This window comes from Phyllosticta capitalensis, assembly GCF_038381095.1.
Source record: "Phyllosticta capitalensis strain CBS 128856 chromosome Unknown BKA78scaffold_5, whole genome shotgun sequence".
Taxonomy (NCBI): domain Eukaryota; kingdom Fungi; phylum Ascomycota; class Dothideomycetes; order Botryosphaeriales; family Phyllostictaceae; genus Phyllosticta; species Phyllosticta capitalensis.
Genome location: NW_027117443.1, coordinates 1,922,889 through 1,939,080, shown reverse-complemented (window position 1 = coordinate 1,939,080; position 16,192 = coordinate 1,922,889). Strand labels below are relative to the sequence as shown.

The 16,192-nt window shown below is 54.8% G+C and overlaps 5 protein-coding genes across 5 annotated transcripts; 2 read left to right on the top strand and 3 right to left on the bottom strand.

The window, feature by feature from the left end:
• Window positions 1–2,522: 2,522 nt before the first annotated feature.
• BKA78DRAFT_353008 (xylulose kinase) lies at window positions 2,523–4,703 on the bottom strand (the record flags this gene model as incomplete). Its single annotated transcript, XM_066891465.1, has 3 exons — window positions 2,523–3,980; window positions 4,031–4,515; window positions 4,643–4,703. 3 exons carry the CDS (start codon window positions 4,701–4,703, stop codon window positions 2,523–2,525), a joined length of 2,004 nt encoding a protein of 667 aa, XP_066744594.1.
• A 1,276-nt stretch (window positions 4,704–5,979) lies between these two features.
• BKA78DRAFT_139579 (uncharacterized protein) lies at window positions 5,980–7,657 on the top strand. The gene is made up of 2 exons (XM_066882732.1): window positions 5,980–6,563; window positions 6,611–7,657. The coding sequence occupies exons 1-2, from the start codon at window positions 6,286–6,288 to the stop codon at window positions 7,623–7,625; spliced, it is 1,293 nt and encodes a 430-aa protein (XP_066744593.1). The 5' UTR covers window positions 5,980–6,285; the 3' UTR covers window positions 7,626–7,657.
• Window positions 7,658–8,150: 493 nt separating this feature from the next.
• On the top strand, window positions 8,151–8,971 carry BKA78DRAFT_139586 (uncharacterized protein). Its single transcript, XM_066882733.1, has one exon. It carries the CDS (start codon window positions 8,292–8,294, stop codon window positions 8,799–8,801), a length of 510 nt encoding a protein of 169 aa, XP_066744592.1. The 5' UTR covers window positions 8,151–8,291; the 3' UTR covers window positions 8,802–8,971.
• Window positions 8,972–10,805: 1,834 nt separating this feature from the next.
• BKA78DRAFT_370525 (uncharacterized protein) lies at window positions 10,806–13,532 on the bottom strand (the record flags this gene model as incomplete). Its single annotated transcript, XM_066892680.1, has 3 exons — window positions 10,806–11,666; window positions 11,736–13,419; window positions 13,468–13,532. The coding sequence occupies 3 exons, from the start codon at window positions 13,530–13,532 to the stop codon at window positions 10,806–10,808; spliced, it is 2,610 nt and encodes an 869-aa protein (XP_066744591.1).
• A 901-nt stretch (window positions 13,533–14,433) lies between these two features.
• On the bottom strand, window positions 14,434–15,567 carry BKA78DRAFT_295788 (uncharacterized protein; the record flags this gene model as incomplete). The annotated part of the gene is made up of 1 exon (XM_066886526.1): window positions 14,434–15,567. The coding sequence occupies one exon, from the start codon at window positions 15,565–15,567 to the stop codon at window positions 14,434–14,436; it is 1,134 nt and encodes a 377-aa protein (XP_066744590.1).
• Window positions 15,568–16,192: the final 625 nt, after the last annotated feature.

The window sequence follows — 16,192 nt, the reverse complement described above, 5'->3', positions numbered from 1 at the left end:
TCAAGAGTCAATCTGCCTGACCCAAAGCATCGACACGCGCTCATGTCTAAGAATCGAGCTTGTGCGTCTTATCGAGCGAGTGAAGAAATGGAGTGCTGCCTGTATTTCTCTAGCTTGGAAAGGACGCGATAGAACTACCGTCGACCGCATGACACCGGAATTTGGCAGGCGTAGTCTCAGTCAGTATGCAGACATCGCAAAGTTATGAACCAGCTTCCTTGGACGCTGTGGTTTTCTTGAAATTTTGCTTCATCAGTCGTTAGCATGGCAGACACGGCGAAACCTCAATTCATTCACAGTGAGGGGGACTGAGCTGCACTTGCTGACCAGGCATGATGAGCCGGGTCGTACAGTGTGCTTGGAGGCACTTCAACCGTGCCGATAGATGGTGCGAGAAGCAGAAAGCAAGACGAGAAACGCCTCCCATAAACCTTGACGCTCGACCTAGACTCACTTGCCCGATAATCCCACAAAGCAACCCCTTCCCACTTCCGTCTGTTTACCCTCCCTTCCCCCTCTCCAACTATCCTCATTTAACCCCCTCACAGTAGCCCTCATCCACCAAACCTAGATCCACCATGGTGCAGTGGTAGCTCGTCAGACTGCTCGCTTCAGTGTCTTGCAGCATGTCTTATGAGCATGCCACAAAGCAACCTTCTTCCCCTGTCGTCTGTTGGCCCCCCCTCCCTCCTCTCCAACTATCCCCATATAACCCCCTCATAGCACCCCATCATCCACCAAACCCGGATCCACCGTGGTGCAGTGGTAGCCCGTCAGACTGCTCACTTCGTTGTCTCGCCGCATGACTTACGAGCATGCCGCCTGTCGTTGCTATACCATACCATACCATACACAGGGACGACGGGCGCGTTGCTTGACACGTTGGGGTACATCCCTGTCTGGAGACCCGAGTTCGATTCTCGGCGGTGGAGTTTGCCTTTTTTGTTTCGGCTTGGGCTTGGTTTGGATTAGTTGGGAACTTTTGAGTTGAGTTGAGATGGCATGAGGTGAGGATAGGTGATGCTGAAGAAGGACTGTAGATTGGGCGAGCAAAGCCCTATCGACCCCCCTCCCCCTTACCACCCTTTCCCCTAACGTCTCCCACCTCACCCACTCAAAGCCCTCCCCCCTTCCCCAATTCCCATCCATCGTCGAGAATCGAACTCGAATCTCTCCAGCCAACCACTGTCCAGCAATCTGTGCCGCGCGAATCGCGCCTCCTCCATCTAGTCCTCGCTTCTTACCATCAAAGGACTGCTTTGTTGTTGCGGAGCAGAGACTTTAGAAAGAAAATGCTAGAGATGGCATGACAGTGTGGGTTGTGGCGGCCACGGTTTCCATGTGCGGGCTGGTGTGCTGCCTTTGCACTATGATAGATGAGTTTGGTGGGTGTGTTGGGTTTCGGGAGTGGTGGAGGGGAGCAGGAGTGGAGGGGGGATGGGGAGGTAGAAGAGAAGAGGAGAGAAATGGTGATTATTGGGCGGCGAGGGGGGAAAGTGCAAACTTTATACTACCCTTACGCGCGACGCGTGGACTGAAGAGTGGGATAGAGTGAAACAAGGACAACTACCGCGAATCTGGTGGCGACTGGCGACTGGCGACTGGCGAAGTTGGTTGTCTCCTGCAGGAGGATGTAGAGGGAGTGAAGGTGGCTGCTGGGGTAGTAGGTGCGCCGACCCCTGCGACGATTTCTTTTCACTGAGGTCGTCGGGCTTGACATATACATACTTGACCTTTTCAGCTCTTCGCCACAATCGAAGATGCTCCAGAGTTGTCTCTCGGTCTCTTTCAATCTCCGCACTGCCGCTCCCCCTATCCTTAAGGTCCAAAAGTCAACCACCCACCTACAGGAGCAAAACACCAACCGCACCCACTATTTTCCCCCCTCGATCCCACTCTATCCTCAACCACCTGACTCCCTCTCACCTCACCCACCCCAAAATAAAACAAAAACCACTCATTCCACCGCCAAGAATTGAACTCGGGTCTCCAGACAGGTAGATACCAACGTGTCAAGCAACGCGCCACATCGCCGTGCGTCAGTAACGGGCGGCATGCTCGTAAGTCATGCGGCAAGACGACGGAAGCGAGCAGCCTGGCGGGCTACCACTGCACCACGGTGGATTTTGGTTTTGGTGGTTGATGATAGAGGATTGTGTTGACAGGTTCATGTAGATGGTGTGGGGGTGGGGGAGGGGAGGGGGGGGGGGGGGGGGGAAGGGTGATGGGCGTTGTTTGACGTTTCAAGGAGGTGGTGGGAGCAGCCCCAGTACGTCGTGGGAAGAGTGAGATGAGGGAACTAGAAGAAAAAGAGGGCCCAGCAGACGGGACAAGATGGTCGAGCGGCTGCAAACACGGGAGGATTATGTGCAGCGAGGAGTAAGGACTGCGGTTGCCTATTTCTATCTCTATGTAGCGGCAAGTACTCGAGCAGCTAGCATGACGTTCATCGCTCATTGCAATCGTTCAAACTACAACTTACAGTATCGAATCCACCATCATCACATTACGCCTCCTCCACCTCACTCCCTCTTGCTCGACAACACCGACCCCATCTCACCGCGTCCCTCCTTGCTCGCTCCATCAGCGCCATCCTCCTTCCGGTGTGCCAACACCCACTTCTCAACCGCATCAAACGCCTTGACAGCGTCGCCATAGCGCTCAAAGACGCCCGGCCGATAACCGTCGGCAATGCGGGTGACAAAATTGCCCTCGTCCCACCGCGCGCCAATGAACGCTTCAAAAGTCTCAATGCCCTCACCCTCCTTCTGCGTAGCCGACGGGGGCGGCGGAAGCGCCTTGGCCTCGCCGTCGACGAAGCCGACGTTGGCGTTGGCGTTGGACTGCTGCCCCGCGGAAAAGACGCGCCTCTCGACGCCCCACACGGCCTTGTACGCCGCGCCCAGCGCGCACGCGTTGCCGCCAATGTCGAGCTTGAAGATGCCCTCGGCGCCGCCGAGCACCTGGCCGCAGAGGTCGGCAATGGCGCTGTTCTGGCTGCCGCCGCCGACGAGGTACACGCGGCGCGGCTGCGCGGGCAGCGTGGCGTTGGACTTGGGGTCGTGCTGTGCGGAGACGAGACTGGCGCTGCGGAGGCGCAGGGAGAGGAATTGCGATTCGACAATGGCGCGCGCGTCGGTGGTCGGCCCGCCCCATGCTGGGTCGTTGTCGGCGAGGGGGGTCAGGGCGGATTGGATGGCGGAGATGGAGGTGGGGGAGGTGACTTTGGAGGGCGAGTAGAGGAAGCGCCATGTCCCAGCTTTGACGTTGGGTACGATTTCTGGGAGCGGGAAGAAGAGTCCCAGCTTCATGGGTGCAGAGGCATCGTGTGGGTCTGCTTGGCCTAGAACGGAATCACCAAGCGCCGTCGTGTTAAAATTATCCCAGGTCTTCGAGTTGTCGTTGGAGAGGGCGTTGAGAGCATCGCGGACTCGTTCCCGCGCCAGTCCGCCGTTCTTGTAGCAGAGCATAAACATGTATAGGGAGGCAGTTGTGGGGTGGTTCATAAAATGGTAGGCCGGGTCCGGCTTGTACTGCGGCGTAGACATGAGAAACGTCGTGCTCGTGCCTAAACTTACAATGGCATCGCCCTCGCGGAGAGGAAGTGCAATGATGGTGGAAAGATTGTCTCCTGTCGAAGGAACCACGGCACAGTTTCGGTGAAAGCCATACTTTTGGACAAAGTAGGAGGAAATTGGTCCAAACGCCGCACCTCCATCTTCGGGAACCGGGCCAAGTTTATCTGACAGGGACTTGACGCCATCTGGACCTCCTGCGCAGAGTGCCAGAAGTTCATGATGCCACTTGCCAGTCTTGATTTCCCACAGGTTCATGCCACAAACATCGCCAATGTCAATGGGTGCAACGCGGCCCAGGAAGACGGAAGCTAGGAAAGATGAGACCAATGATATCCGCGAGGTTCGGGAGTACTTTTCTGGATATTTCTGGCGAAACCGCATAATCTGAGGACCGCTGAATCGCTGTTGAGCCCATTAGCAGCTGACCAAAATCCCATTGTTTTCAAACTTACGTGGTGCGCTTTGCTGCCAGTAACCTCTGCCAATTTCTCCGGACTACCCAAACATTTGTCGAATTCTTCGCATTGCTTTTGCGTGCTCGCATCCTGCCAATTGGGGCTGTTTCCATGGGCAAAAACGCCATGGTCTGCCCCGTCTTTCCAGTTCCCACTTTCATCTCTCCCAACCAATTGTTCCGCCAATCCTTTGCTCCCGTCCATGTGACCAAGCACCTCTTCCGCTTTGGGGCCCCAGAAGACAGTGCCATGCTGCATTCCGGCGCCCGAAACGCCCTTGACTCTTCCAAAATCCAGACCATCCTTTTGCAGGCGCGTCAGGACCAGATCCAGGGCCTCTAGCCACATGGCAACCGGGGCAAATATCTCATGTTCGGCGGGATTGGTCAAGACGCCTTTTGTTATGCCGTGGTGGGAAAGATCGGCGTCGAAATCGACCGTGGCGGAGTAGACCAGCTTCAGGTTGGATGCGACCACGAGACCTGTTGAATGGAGGGGTTGTCAGCCTTGGCTTTTGCGGGAGGGGCTTTGAGTTTTGTAGGATTCCAACAGCATGAGGGGACAGGAAGCACCGCGAGCTGGTGGGAATTGAAATGATCCAGGTCGTACATTTGCATTGTTGGGTGGACAGGTCGAAGCCCATATACAGGTCGCCGTTATCGTGTGCCATTTTTCGGGACAGGTCGCACAAATCGAATCGAAACTGGGTTGCAGGAATCTCGCAGCTACTGGCGCGATCCGTGATGTATTCGTTTGACAGGTGGTCGGGAGCAGGATGGCTAGGTGAGGGTCAAGAAGCAGTGGAGGAGCAAGAAACGAGTCTCAAGACATGAAATGGTGCGGTGAGGGAGCAATTGAATAAGAGAGAGCTCAGAATACGAGCGGGGCAGAGAGAGTCATGAAGCTCGCAGCCACAACGAGGGAATCCGGGGCGCCGAGGAGAGGATCCGAATGACGTTGGCTGGTGGACAGCTGGAGAAATTTGGCCGCGCAGGGAACAAAGCTCCAGCCCTATCGTCGCCAAACGTCAGTCGAAACATTCAGGTACCAACCACCAACAACACTATGTCTGCCATGGCTCTGGATTTCTTGGTACGAGAATTCAAGGCTCAAAATTTTCCGTCGTCTTTGCAGTCGACCTCGATCGCATACAAAAGGCTGAGTTCAGTCAACGTCACAGCTTCACCATGCTGTGTTCACCAGCAGTTGCATTATCTTACTGGACATGAATGCATGCTGGATGCAGATGGATAAGACATGGCCTAATCCTTCCGCAGCAATCCGAATGGACAACGGCTTTGTCTTTCGTTTGGATGTGAAGAGCAACATACACAACTGGTGCCTGACCCCGCGCTCTCCTTGTACCCCACCCCCTCCCAAGCTTCGCGGCCTCCCTCACCCCTGGCAAATGGCCAATTTTTTTCGAATTTTTATTTTCTATTTTTTGGTCTCACTTTGCTCGCACGAGGTTCGCGAGCAAAATGATGTACGTCATCAATCGATCCAGGCCGGGGCTGGCGTGCAATTTGGATTTTTGCTTTTTTGCATCTCAAGCTCTCAAGACGTTCAAAGTTGCAAAATGCACGCTAAGCCCAAACAGGACAGTTGCAGCAAGGCTAGACCAACCTCATCGCTAGCGCCACCTACCTCATCGCTCACCTCAGAGTCAGCGACAGACTCCCTCTCGTCCAACTCCACGACTCCAGACGTCCAAGACGATCATGACCCAAGCCAGTCTGTTAAACGCTGAGGTTGTGCGGCAGAGAACTCCCCGGCCCTTCGCCTGCTGCCGCTTGCCGCTGAGCCCTCCCATTGGAAAAGCTCCCTCACCTAAGCGCCCACTCCCCGCCGTCTTCAGCCAACGAGAGACGAGATGAGGTCCCCTCTCCCGCTCACCGTCGCACCGCACGCCTTTGACTGGCCGGCCCGTCGACGTGACTTCTGCATCTCTCCGGCATTGTCAAAACGTGCCATCGGCTGACCCACAGCCTATCGCGCTGGGAATTAAGCCAAAACGCCCTGCTTCCCTCTGCCACTCCTCAACTCCTGCCTCTATACACCTTTGTGCGCCCATCTTCATGCTCCTCTCCAATTGACCCTGTTGCTTCAAGCAAGCCTCTTACTCTCCCTGCTGCTTGGCTGCGTCTGCAGTCATCTTCGTCCCCGTGGCAAGTCCTAGGCAGACGTCGTCATTAAGGCGACTGAGCGCGTAAAGACCTTCATCGCGGTCCCCTTTGGCCCCATCTTTCGTCATGGCTCGCGGTTTCTTTGCATCTGCCTCTGGGCGGACCAAGAAGCTTTTCGTGTCGCCTACTTGGCGTACCAAAAAGACCATGTTTGTCCTCATGGCAATTGAGTTTCCGCTCGTCGTCGCCATTCTGACGTTATTTGGAATTGCTCACCCCAACACCTACCGGACAAAACTCTGGCAAGAGGGCGCGGATCTTGGTTACAATAGCGCGCCAAATGTCATTCTGTACGCCATGGCGAACTACAAACCCGTCAAGACGCCGTTGGTGTGGAGTTCACAGTCAGTATCTTTCATTTTTAGAGGCCGACGCGACTGACAATTGCTAGCCTCACCAGCTTCAACCTGGTCATCTCTGTCCTCCAAACCTTTATCCTGATATGCAAAGCTACCATGCTCTTCGTCAACACATTTTATCCGATGCTGTCTTTAGTGGTGCACTGCTTCCTCCTGGCACTCTACTCGTACAGCGCCCACGGACAAACCGGCCACGACACGCTCGACCCGCGGCGCCAATCAACTGGACTGCCCTGGTACATCAAGGAGAGCTGCGACATTGCCAGCACGAGCTCGCTCAAGGGATACTGCTTGCAAGCCAAGAGCTGCTTCGTCGTGACCGTCCTCGTCCTGTACGTCCCCCACCAATGCGCCTCTCGCGTAGCTCCCAAAGCAAAGCCAGCTTACCAACATAACCCCTACAGCGTCCTTTTCTGCGTTTACATCCTCCTCTCCTGCTACTCGCTCATCCCCACCACGGCCCAACGCGAGCACTACGAGGCACAGCAAGCCGAAAAGCGCGAACGCAAATCCGCCATCGCAAAGCTACAGGCCGAGATCGACGCCGAAGCCAAAGCCTACGCCGAAGAAGCCTCCCACATGTCGGTCGAGCAGTACTGGGCGCAGCAAGGCCAGTTCCCACGATCGCCTGGCTACCCCGGTGCCGCGCCGCTGTCGGCCGGTGGTCTGGTTGCCGCGCCCTCGTCGCCGTATGGCCAGTGGGCGGCGCATTACGGCGGCCCGCAGAGTCCGGTGCACTACACGGAAGATGGCGAGGTTGATTGGAGTAAGCAGCAGTGGGAGATGCATGCGTATCCGCAGCAGCAGCAACAGCAGCAGCAGCAGCCGCAGCCGCAGTCGTACTACCCGCCGGTCAGCCCGGGCGGCTCGACGGCTGCCATGAAGAGTCCGTATTACCCTCCGCCGGAGGAACAGCAGCAGCAACAGGAGCATTATCAGCAGCAGCAACAACAACAACAACAGCTCCCCGCCATGACGCCCCGCACCGAGGCATTCCAACACCTCAGCGGCGGCGGGCGGGGCGATTTACCGCTGAGACAAGAATGAGCACAACCGCCACGCCTCGCACTTTTGTAAATATCCACCTTTCTTCCATCTACGACCATCTAATTAGCGCGACACTGCTGGCTGGATCGAAGCAAGAAACCGGACTTGCGCTGCGGCGGATACGACGTTTTGGATGGAGTTTCTTCTTCTTCTGCGGTGTTGACTTGGGTATACCCGGCGCGGTGCGGCGCATTCCTTTCCATTCGATCTTTTGGTGTATGGGGCGGAAGTGGAGAGGATCGAGGATGTGGGACGAGGAGAGGCTGTCAGGGACGCTCGCTCGCTCGCTCCTTTGTACCGCTCGATCAAGGTCTCGATGTAAAACAAGACGGATGGAAAGATACTGGACTTTCCTTCTCTATTTTGTCGTTCCTGTTCATCTGCGAAACAGGTTCCAGTCTTGCGTCTGCGTATTTTCATCCTCGCTCGTCTTCTTCAGCCTTTGCACGTCCATTGCCCGTTTGCTCACTCGACCGAATGACATCTTGATCTGCCTGTCCATCTTCTTGTCGTTGCTGCCAGTCAAGCAGGAACTGTCACTGCTGCCTACCTACGCTATCTCTGCACCCTCCTCCGCCATGTCAGTCGGCGGCACACGAGCATGGTTCGAAGCTCGTGACTCCAAAAGCTTTGCTCTCGCGCCCTCCAAGAAGAGAAAGCTTGACGATGACGCCAAGGAGAGGGATGACTCCCAACTCTCCGCCGGTCTCTCTTCTCCCGTACCTGCTTCCACCTCATGTTTGCAAAGGCCTTTGCCAACGGTCACACTTTGATGAACAACATTACCACGACACAGCAAAGGACCACTGCCACGACCGCAATTGCAAAGTCCGCTGCCGACTATCCCGATATCAGGTGCTGCAAATGTCCTTTCGATCATTCTTCCGCGCGCGACTTCCCCTCCTTCTCCTCCCACATAAAAACCTGAACCCACCGTTCTTCCCCAAACATCCCAACACAGCACCGGCTCTGGCCAAACAGGGGCTTCAGCATCAACACAACCATCACTCTGCAAACCCCCATCCCCTCCCCGTCCTCACCCTCAAGCTCTCCTCCGCCGCTCCCTCTTCGTCAAACCAACTGCGCCGCGTTGGCCCTTTCAAATCATTTCAAATTCTGGTTTCCGATGTTGGAAAACACCGAGTCGTGCTGGCAGACTTTCATGATGTGGTATGATGAAGAAACACAGCTCGCGAGCGGGTTTGCGCACTCCAGGTCATGGGGCCGGGGTTGATGCAGATGACTTGGCTCGCGTCCTTGGTCACGGCGTGCGGCGCTCTGGCTACGGAGAAAGGTATATAAACAGACTCGACTCCCGCAAGTGTGCGTATGTCAATCGACTGCCGCCTGTGAGTAATCGAGGATAAGATGTACAGGATCATCGTTACTACTGTTGGTCTGCCTGGCCGTCCTCGTTCGTTCCCGACAACGAATTTACTTTTGCAGCGGAGAGAAAGAGAGAGGGTGCCAAATCCCATCACCTCAATTCCACCTCTGCAATGCTGGAGCACTCGTGGGTGCTGATGGAGCGCAACATTATCTCAAGATGCAAAAAAGCCGCCAAAATCGCTTGGTCTTTACCACGTCAAAGCCAGTTGCATACAAATGCCCTTCCACGCGACTTTGCACATGACTTGCGCCAATCTGCTCAGATCATGCGACACTCTGGCTGCAGAGTTGGGGTATATAAGCAGACTCGATTCCCATCCTCTAGCTGGTCGTCAACACTGTTCTTGTACCGGCTGTTGTTGGGAGCTGCGATCAAGCAAGACAGCTGCACTGTCTTGTTCGTTGTGCTTTGTCGCCCATTGCAAGAAACTGGACTGTGTCCTTTGCGGAGGAACCAGCCATGGGCGTTGCCCACGACTGCTTTCATGTTTCCCGTGGCTCTGGTGCGTCGCGACTTTTGCGCTCGGGTGGTGGAAAACTACTTTGTTGCTCTGGTGCGACGGTCATCATAGCAATTGAACGCTCCATTATCATCTTTGTGTCTTCAGCATGCAGACAAAGTCCGTAGAAGGAGCCAGCAAAAAGAAACAGCAGACCCCAGGAATCGAACTCAGACCAGGGGCCAAAAAGCGAGCCTCCGTCGCCGGACAAGGCCGTTGCACTAGAAATGTTCACAAGAACGGGAAGGAGGATTTTAGAAGATCAGGTGGCGGAGAGAAGAGCGGAACTAGCATCCAGTGCGCCAAGTGGGCCGTGGCTCGATGGAAGTGGTGTCGCTGGGATGGAATATAAAGTGACTATTGAGGGTTTTGGACGTGACGGCTGTGCTGGGTTGGGTTGGTGGGAGATGATGGTGCTGAGAGGTAGTGATGACGTGCGTCAGCATTTGGTGCTTTGGATGCTGAGAGGTCTGGGTGCTCTAATGTAGTAATCAGTGAGGCCAGTGGTGCCCGTGGCAGCAGGAAGCACACCACGCGCATCCAAAAGGGCGTGCCTCAACGGAAGGGCAACGACAAAGAGTGATGCAGAAACCAAGAGCAGAGAGCGAAAGAGGAAGATACCTCAAGCTGTAAACGAAAGACGAGAGCAAAAGGGGGAGAGTAGGAGGGAGGAGGAGGCAGGCAGGCAGCGGAGGTCAAAAGAGCAGACCCCTACCCACCGAAGTGGGCAAGCAAACTCAGGTCGGGGTCTCGGGTGGATTCGAACACCACAGCAAAAGGGTGGCTGAAGCTGTAGCACAAGAAGACGAGAAGTGCAGTACAAGGAGGAGGCTGGCAAAATGCTACAGCATTCACTGTGCAAAAACCAGGGGACGAGAGAAGACACCACAGTCCCGGGTTACTTGCTGTTTTTTCTGGTCTGAGGCCATCAGTATCAGATCGGCCTGGGCAAGTGTACATAGTTTTCATTCTCTTCGGCTTGACATCGAGATTTGTCCTCGTATGACTTCATCACTGTGAGTCCATGGTGCTTCCTGCCTGCGTAATTTGCTTGTTGAACACAGGATCCACTTCCTTACTTCTCTTTTCCCATCACTCAATGTCATCAACGTCAAGTATTAACCCCCTAGTGCCCAGAGTCCAATGTCCCGGCATCGAAGGCCCCTTGATGCTCAAGAAAGCGACGGGCAAGCTGGCCGAACCAAGGCCCACCATTCAAGCAGCGCCGCCTCCAGCCTGGTTGCCTCCATCAATGCGGAAATCCCCACAGTCCTGTGGGATTACACGCCTCTCATTCGATACGAAAGTGGATATTGTAGGTCCCTTTCAAGAGCTCCGTGACAAGGCAGCCGATCGCCTTCTTTCCCCTTGCCGAGAAGATGGTGTTCCAGGTCGCGCCCGCCTTTGCCACAACATCCGACGTCAGCGCGCCGGTACGGGGATTTACATAGATGTCATCTGGATGCTTGCCGACATCGCGCAGCGCAAACAGGAAGTAGCCGACAACACACGGGAGCTGCGAGTCGTGCGTCAGGTACTCGGGGATGAACAGGCGTTGCAGCTGGGCGTTGCAGATTCTGTTGGCAAGTTCGAGCATCGACCAGCTGGTGAAGTGCATCTGGAGGTAGTCGAACTGGAACTCGGGGGCGCCCGTCTCGCCCATCAGCGCGGTGGCGAGCTTCTCGAGGAGTTCGGGGATCGTCAGGCGGCGCAGGGCGCGCGCGCGCGAACCATCGCGCAGTTGTGAGGCGTCGGGCTTGCTGAAGCTGATGAGGGTGCCTTGTTGCTGCCAGGGGAGTTCGCCGATGTCAGACGTGTCGCCGTCTTCTTCGTACGTGATGATTTTTTCCAGGATTTTCTTGACCTCGTCTGGAGTGAAGTCGACACGACCGGAAAGCTCACAATAGCGATGCATGAAGACGCGGGCCAGGGGGACTTGGTGCTCGACGCCAGTCCTACCGTAGCCAGGTTGCAGCGAGGTCCTGCGTGCGTCCGGGGTGAAAGAAGAAGCAGGTGCCCCCATCATGATGGCGTAACGCTTCAAGAAGCCCTCTCGATCGGTGGGAGCGTTGCCCCCAAAGGCCACAGAGTCTGGCTGGAGCATGGAAAGCAGCTCCATGTCCTCCCACTTGTTCGTAAGAAGCTTCTCCTGCTTCAATATGTTTTAGAGGTGACGAGCGTAGAGAACAGAGCCCCAAGCATTGACAAAGTCGACGCTGACGATGTGGAAGCGCATTTGGAGGGAGTACTGGAACAGACCGCAGAACACGGGGTTGTTTTTGAAATAGTAGTGTGACTCTGGGAGTACCGGGCAACCAACTCGTCGCAGATTGTTCTTGACGCTATCCACTATGACCCAGTCATGGGCAATGTCCCGGATCTCTCTCAACGCCTGGTCATTCGACCGCGGCCAGTTGGGATGTTGAGTCTTCCTGCCGAGGTTCTTGTCGATGGATTGGGTAAGATGCTCGCCGACGGCGTGAAGCTCTTGGAATGGACGGAAGACGTCCTCCCGCAAGATGTGGTGGATGTCGAGGAGAATTTGTGCTGCGAGTATATTCCAAAGGTGGACCTCGCGAGTCTTGATGGCGATACTGAGTCCTCGGATAAGCTCATCCTCGGCGAGAACACCTTGGCCGCCATTGCCAGCCAGCCGGATGACCGCAGACAGCGAACCCAAGACCTGCAGAAGCAAGGACTTGTCAGACTGCCACTTCTGTCTGGAAGTCTTGCTCTCCCAGTCACCAGTATAGTCAACGCGCCCGTAAAACCCAGGCTTGGCGATCGGAATGGTGGAGAGGTCTTCCTTGACGACATCGAGGAAGCTTTCAAGGAGGTGGAAGGTAGGAAACATGACAGTATCTGCGTCATCGTAGGCGAGAAAGTTCATGTCGTCCCCGGGTTCTTGACGCTCGTTTACGCCATGTCCCTGGGTGTTGCAAATGGCATGCCACAAGCCAATATAGATCTTTTTAAAGCCGCCGTACTTTTCGATCACCGGGGAAATGTCCTCTTCCAGGCCGCGCGCAAAGTCGATGGCGGTGTTTGTGGCCAGGGCTGCGGCGACACTCCTGTACTTGCCGCCCCCGTAACCCGCCCAGATCTCTTTGACGGCTTTCCGGATACTGTGAACATCCTCAACCAGCAACTTGAAGGCAATATAGAGCTCGTTAGGATCCTCGAATTGGTCAGCCTCAAACTCAGGTTCAGGCTCAGGCTCAGCCATTCCGTTGGTGCTGGACGCGTCAGGTTGGGATTCCGCAGGCTCTTGAACAGCAAGTGCGGAGAACGAATTCGTCAGCTTGGAGGCGCGATCCTCTTTCAATGGAGTGGTCTTGAGGTTTCTGAGAATTCTCTTGACCTCCTCGAGCACACTAACGAAGTGGGCGTGCGCCTTGGTTGATGGCCTGTTGATTTTGTTCAAATTGGCCATGGACCGCGAAAACTCCCTGCGCAATGAGATGGCGCGATCAAGGGCTTCGACAAAGGTGGAAGAGGCCTCAGCAACGGGATCCTTCGATTCAGCAATGTACTTGGCCAGGGTGGTGAAGGCCGACGTGGAGACCAGGTAGTGCTTTGGTTGAGTAGCTGGCTGCTTTGCATTCTTCTTGGCCTTTGCCCTTGACCTTTTGGCGTTTTGAGACTCTTTCTTCAGGTTCTCTAACAGCTTTCCGGTGTATCCGCAGCGACGAGCGGTCCTCGCCAGCCACGAAGCCACGGCATCCGTGTCTTCTTTGTACTGAGAGTAAGTGCTCCTGAGAGCAAACGGAAACATCATTATTGCGGCGGCAGAGCTGGCAAGGTCAGGACCGGAAGATGCGGAGGAGAAAGCAAGGTGAGGATCAGGAGGTGGAGAGGAGAAGGCAAGAGTGGGAGGTTGTCGTGTGGACAACCAGGGCGTTGCGCTGGGAAAAAAGCAAAGGTCAACAAGTTGATGAACCTTGTCGCCGTACCTGACGTGAGTGGTGTCGCGGCACCGGCCCGCTGCAGGGTCTAGCACGGACTGCGCAGGGTTCATCCGGCCCGATCCCTCCACTCTCCAAAACTTCAAACCACCAAGGCCTTTCGTTATACTCAGAGACTTTCCTGGAAAGCTATCATTTTTTCCTCTTTGATTAATTCCAATTGTTCTGTTGTCTTACCTATGAATTATTTGAGGCCTTCTCTCTAACGCGGCACTAATGCACAACTCGTTTTACAACTGTCGGGTGCTACTGCAACACTCAACGGCAATCCGCACACGATGCGCAACTCAACGACACGACTCATCCACTCAGCTCGCTCTGACTATCGCGGCCGCTTACAGGTTACGGCATGTGGTACTGGCCATCGATACTGAAAGAGAGCCGAGAGCAGCAGGACAGCAGCAGGGGAGCTTGAGCTGCATTTGCAGCTGCATTGAGAGTGAGCGGCCTATCGCTTTTCCCAAAATCTGGTCTCCAGTACTTTTCGGGTGCCATGTTGACCGCTGATCTGGGCACAAAAGTTTTGACGCGTGGATTCGTAAGGCCCGTTTTGATGATGGTCAAGCGTTTTGTTGTTGAGCCATGAAGAGCGTGTGCGCGCTTGCAGACGCGTCTTTCCACGGCTCGCGTCCGGCTCTCTGTAACAAATGAAGTCATAGGTCACTGCGCCGGAGCACCCACATTTCCTCTCCATCAAAATACTGCGACCGTTTCCCCTTGTCCGCGTCATCCAACATGTTGCTTGCTTTATTCCAGCACCGTTGCCGTCAACTCAAATCTGCTGAAAAACATCATGGTCCGGGGATGATGGTCGGCCTTTTCGAGCACTGAAGGTCATTCTTGACGCGCGACTCTTGGGCCAGCGGAAGAGCAAGGCGAACAAGATCATTCACGCTGTCAGCTCCTTGGATCAGGAGCATTCGAGTCCTCCAGCGGTACCGAACCAGTGGGTCTTCAACCACATCTCATAAAAGTGACGAAGTTGTACGCCCCCTGATCAGGTGGCAAGCAATCCCAAACCTCAAGTGGAACGGAAACCATGAGAACAAGGCAGCTCGACACATAGAAACCCTCCAGCTGCACAATCGAGCGGAGCTCCTCGGCCGACATGTTGGTCTCAAGCCAATGCTGCCAATGCTCTGGCTCCATGGGTGGAATGTCGCCCGCGACATTCACGGAGAGGAGGACGCGGACATTCGGATACTTCATGGTCGCCAGCGCTCTCCTGCGCGCACTCGTATCCGTGAGGAGTCGCAACTCGAAAGACAGGTGCTGTTGCCTTTGCAAGACGATGCTTGGCTTCCCCTTTTCGAGCACGTGGATCGGCTTTGCTATGAGCTGCGTCTCTTCGCATTTGCGGACAATTTTGCAGTAGATTTGCGAGACGGATGCAGGCTCAAGCTCTTCCTCCAAGGAGTCTGCGAGGACCTGGAGGAGACGGTTTTCCAACTTCGATGATCCTTGCCGGGTGCCTCCCGAGCTCAAGATCTCAGGGCTGTCGAATTGGCTCCATTTTGTGGCCGGGATAGCTTCGCAGGTGTCCAGGATATGCAGGTATCGACCGCAAGTACGGGTTGAAATGCATGGGGCGATTTGGGACCACCTAATGGAAGGCCCTGAAGGAAATCTATCTTCTGAAAGGGCGGAGAAAGGCGCTTTTCTCCCATACAGAAGTAAGTCATCAAAACTTTTGTTGAAGAACTCCCGAACATGTCCTGAATAGACCAGTATGTAGAGATCGTCGGGCTTAGGGTCAGCGGGGATGAATTCCCGGAGAGCCTCCTTCAAGTTTTCAGTGGGTTCGTTTACCAAAGCTGGGATCACGAATGATTTGGTCGCGAACTTGTACTTCTGGCTGAAGATGTCGAGGAGACGCTTTTCGAATGGCTTGGACCCCAAGTCGTCGTTGCTCCAAGTGATGGACAATACCGAGACCTTGTCGAAAAGCGGCGAGTTGGTAGGAAGTACCTTACTGACAGCGACTTCGACATCTTGGCAGAATTCTTTCAAAGTACTGATCGTGGGGCTTTTAGAGTAACAGAAGGGAGGCTTTGTTGAAGGTGTTGAGGTTCCGGGTCCGAGAGGCATATTGATTGGTTGGGGAGTGTTCGCGCAGTGGGAGACCAGATTGATGATGGAGAACAGACTTACGCGCAGACAGGGAGGCTTCGTCTTATAGTCAAGTGACGCGTACATGGGAGAGCGAACCATGGAACCGTAAACAGTCATCCAATTCCCTACCAAAATATGCCGAAGCTCAACAATGTACTCAGGAGTCATGAGCCAACTTGTAGGTATAGTGACAGGGAGCTTTCAAGCTTCGGGTGAATAGGATAAAGGGCTCATCTACTTTCTAGAATAGAAGGATGATCATGGGGAATCATCAAGCGCCCAACAATGCGCCCGTTCAACGACATCTAGACATAAGCCAAGGTACCAGTTGATTCGAGAAGGATCAGCAGTCCGAATGACTTTTTCTGGAACCTTAGGTTCGTGTTTCCAGGTGCTTGCTGCTTTGAGATCGCTTGGTCCCCAATTGTTGAGTGTCCTGGTGACTGTTTGCTAGCCTTATGGTGTACGGTTTGCCATCGCGCCTGCTATATAATGCCCTGCTGACCCCCCCTCTTGCAGCGCCAAATCTGCACCTTCAACCTCTCTTCCTTGATTTCTGCCTGCACTCGAACACAATCACTCCCCATTTGGCCCGCAAGAC

Excerpts from the sequence above, each read along its gene's own strand:
- BKA78DRAFT_139579 (XM_066882732.1), top strand. The coding sequence starts at position 6,286 with ATGGCTCGCGGTTTCTTTGCATCTGCCTCTGGGCGGACCAAGAAGCTT. Across the intron at positions 6,564-6,610 it reads CCGTTGGTGTGGAGTTCACA|CCTCACCAGCTTCAACCTGG; the intron begins GTCAGTATCTTT and ends GACAATTGCTAG.
- BKA78DRAFT_139586 (XM_066882733.1), top strand. The coding sequence starts at position 8,292 with ATGACGCCAAGGAGAGGGATGACTCCCAACTCTCCGCCGGTCTCTCTT.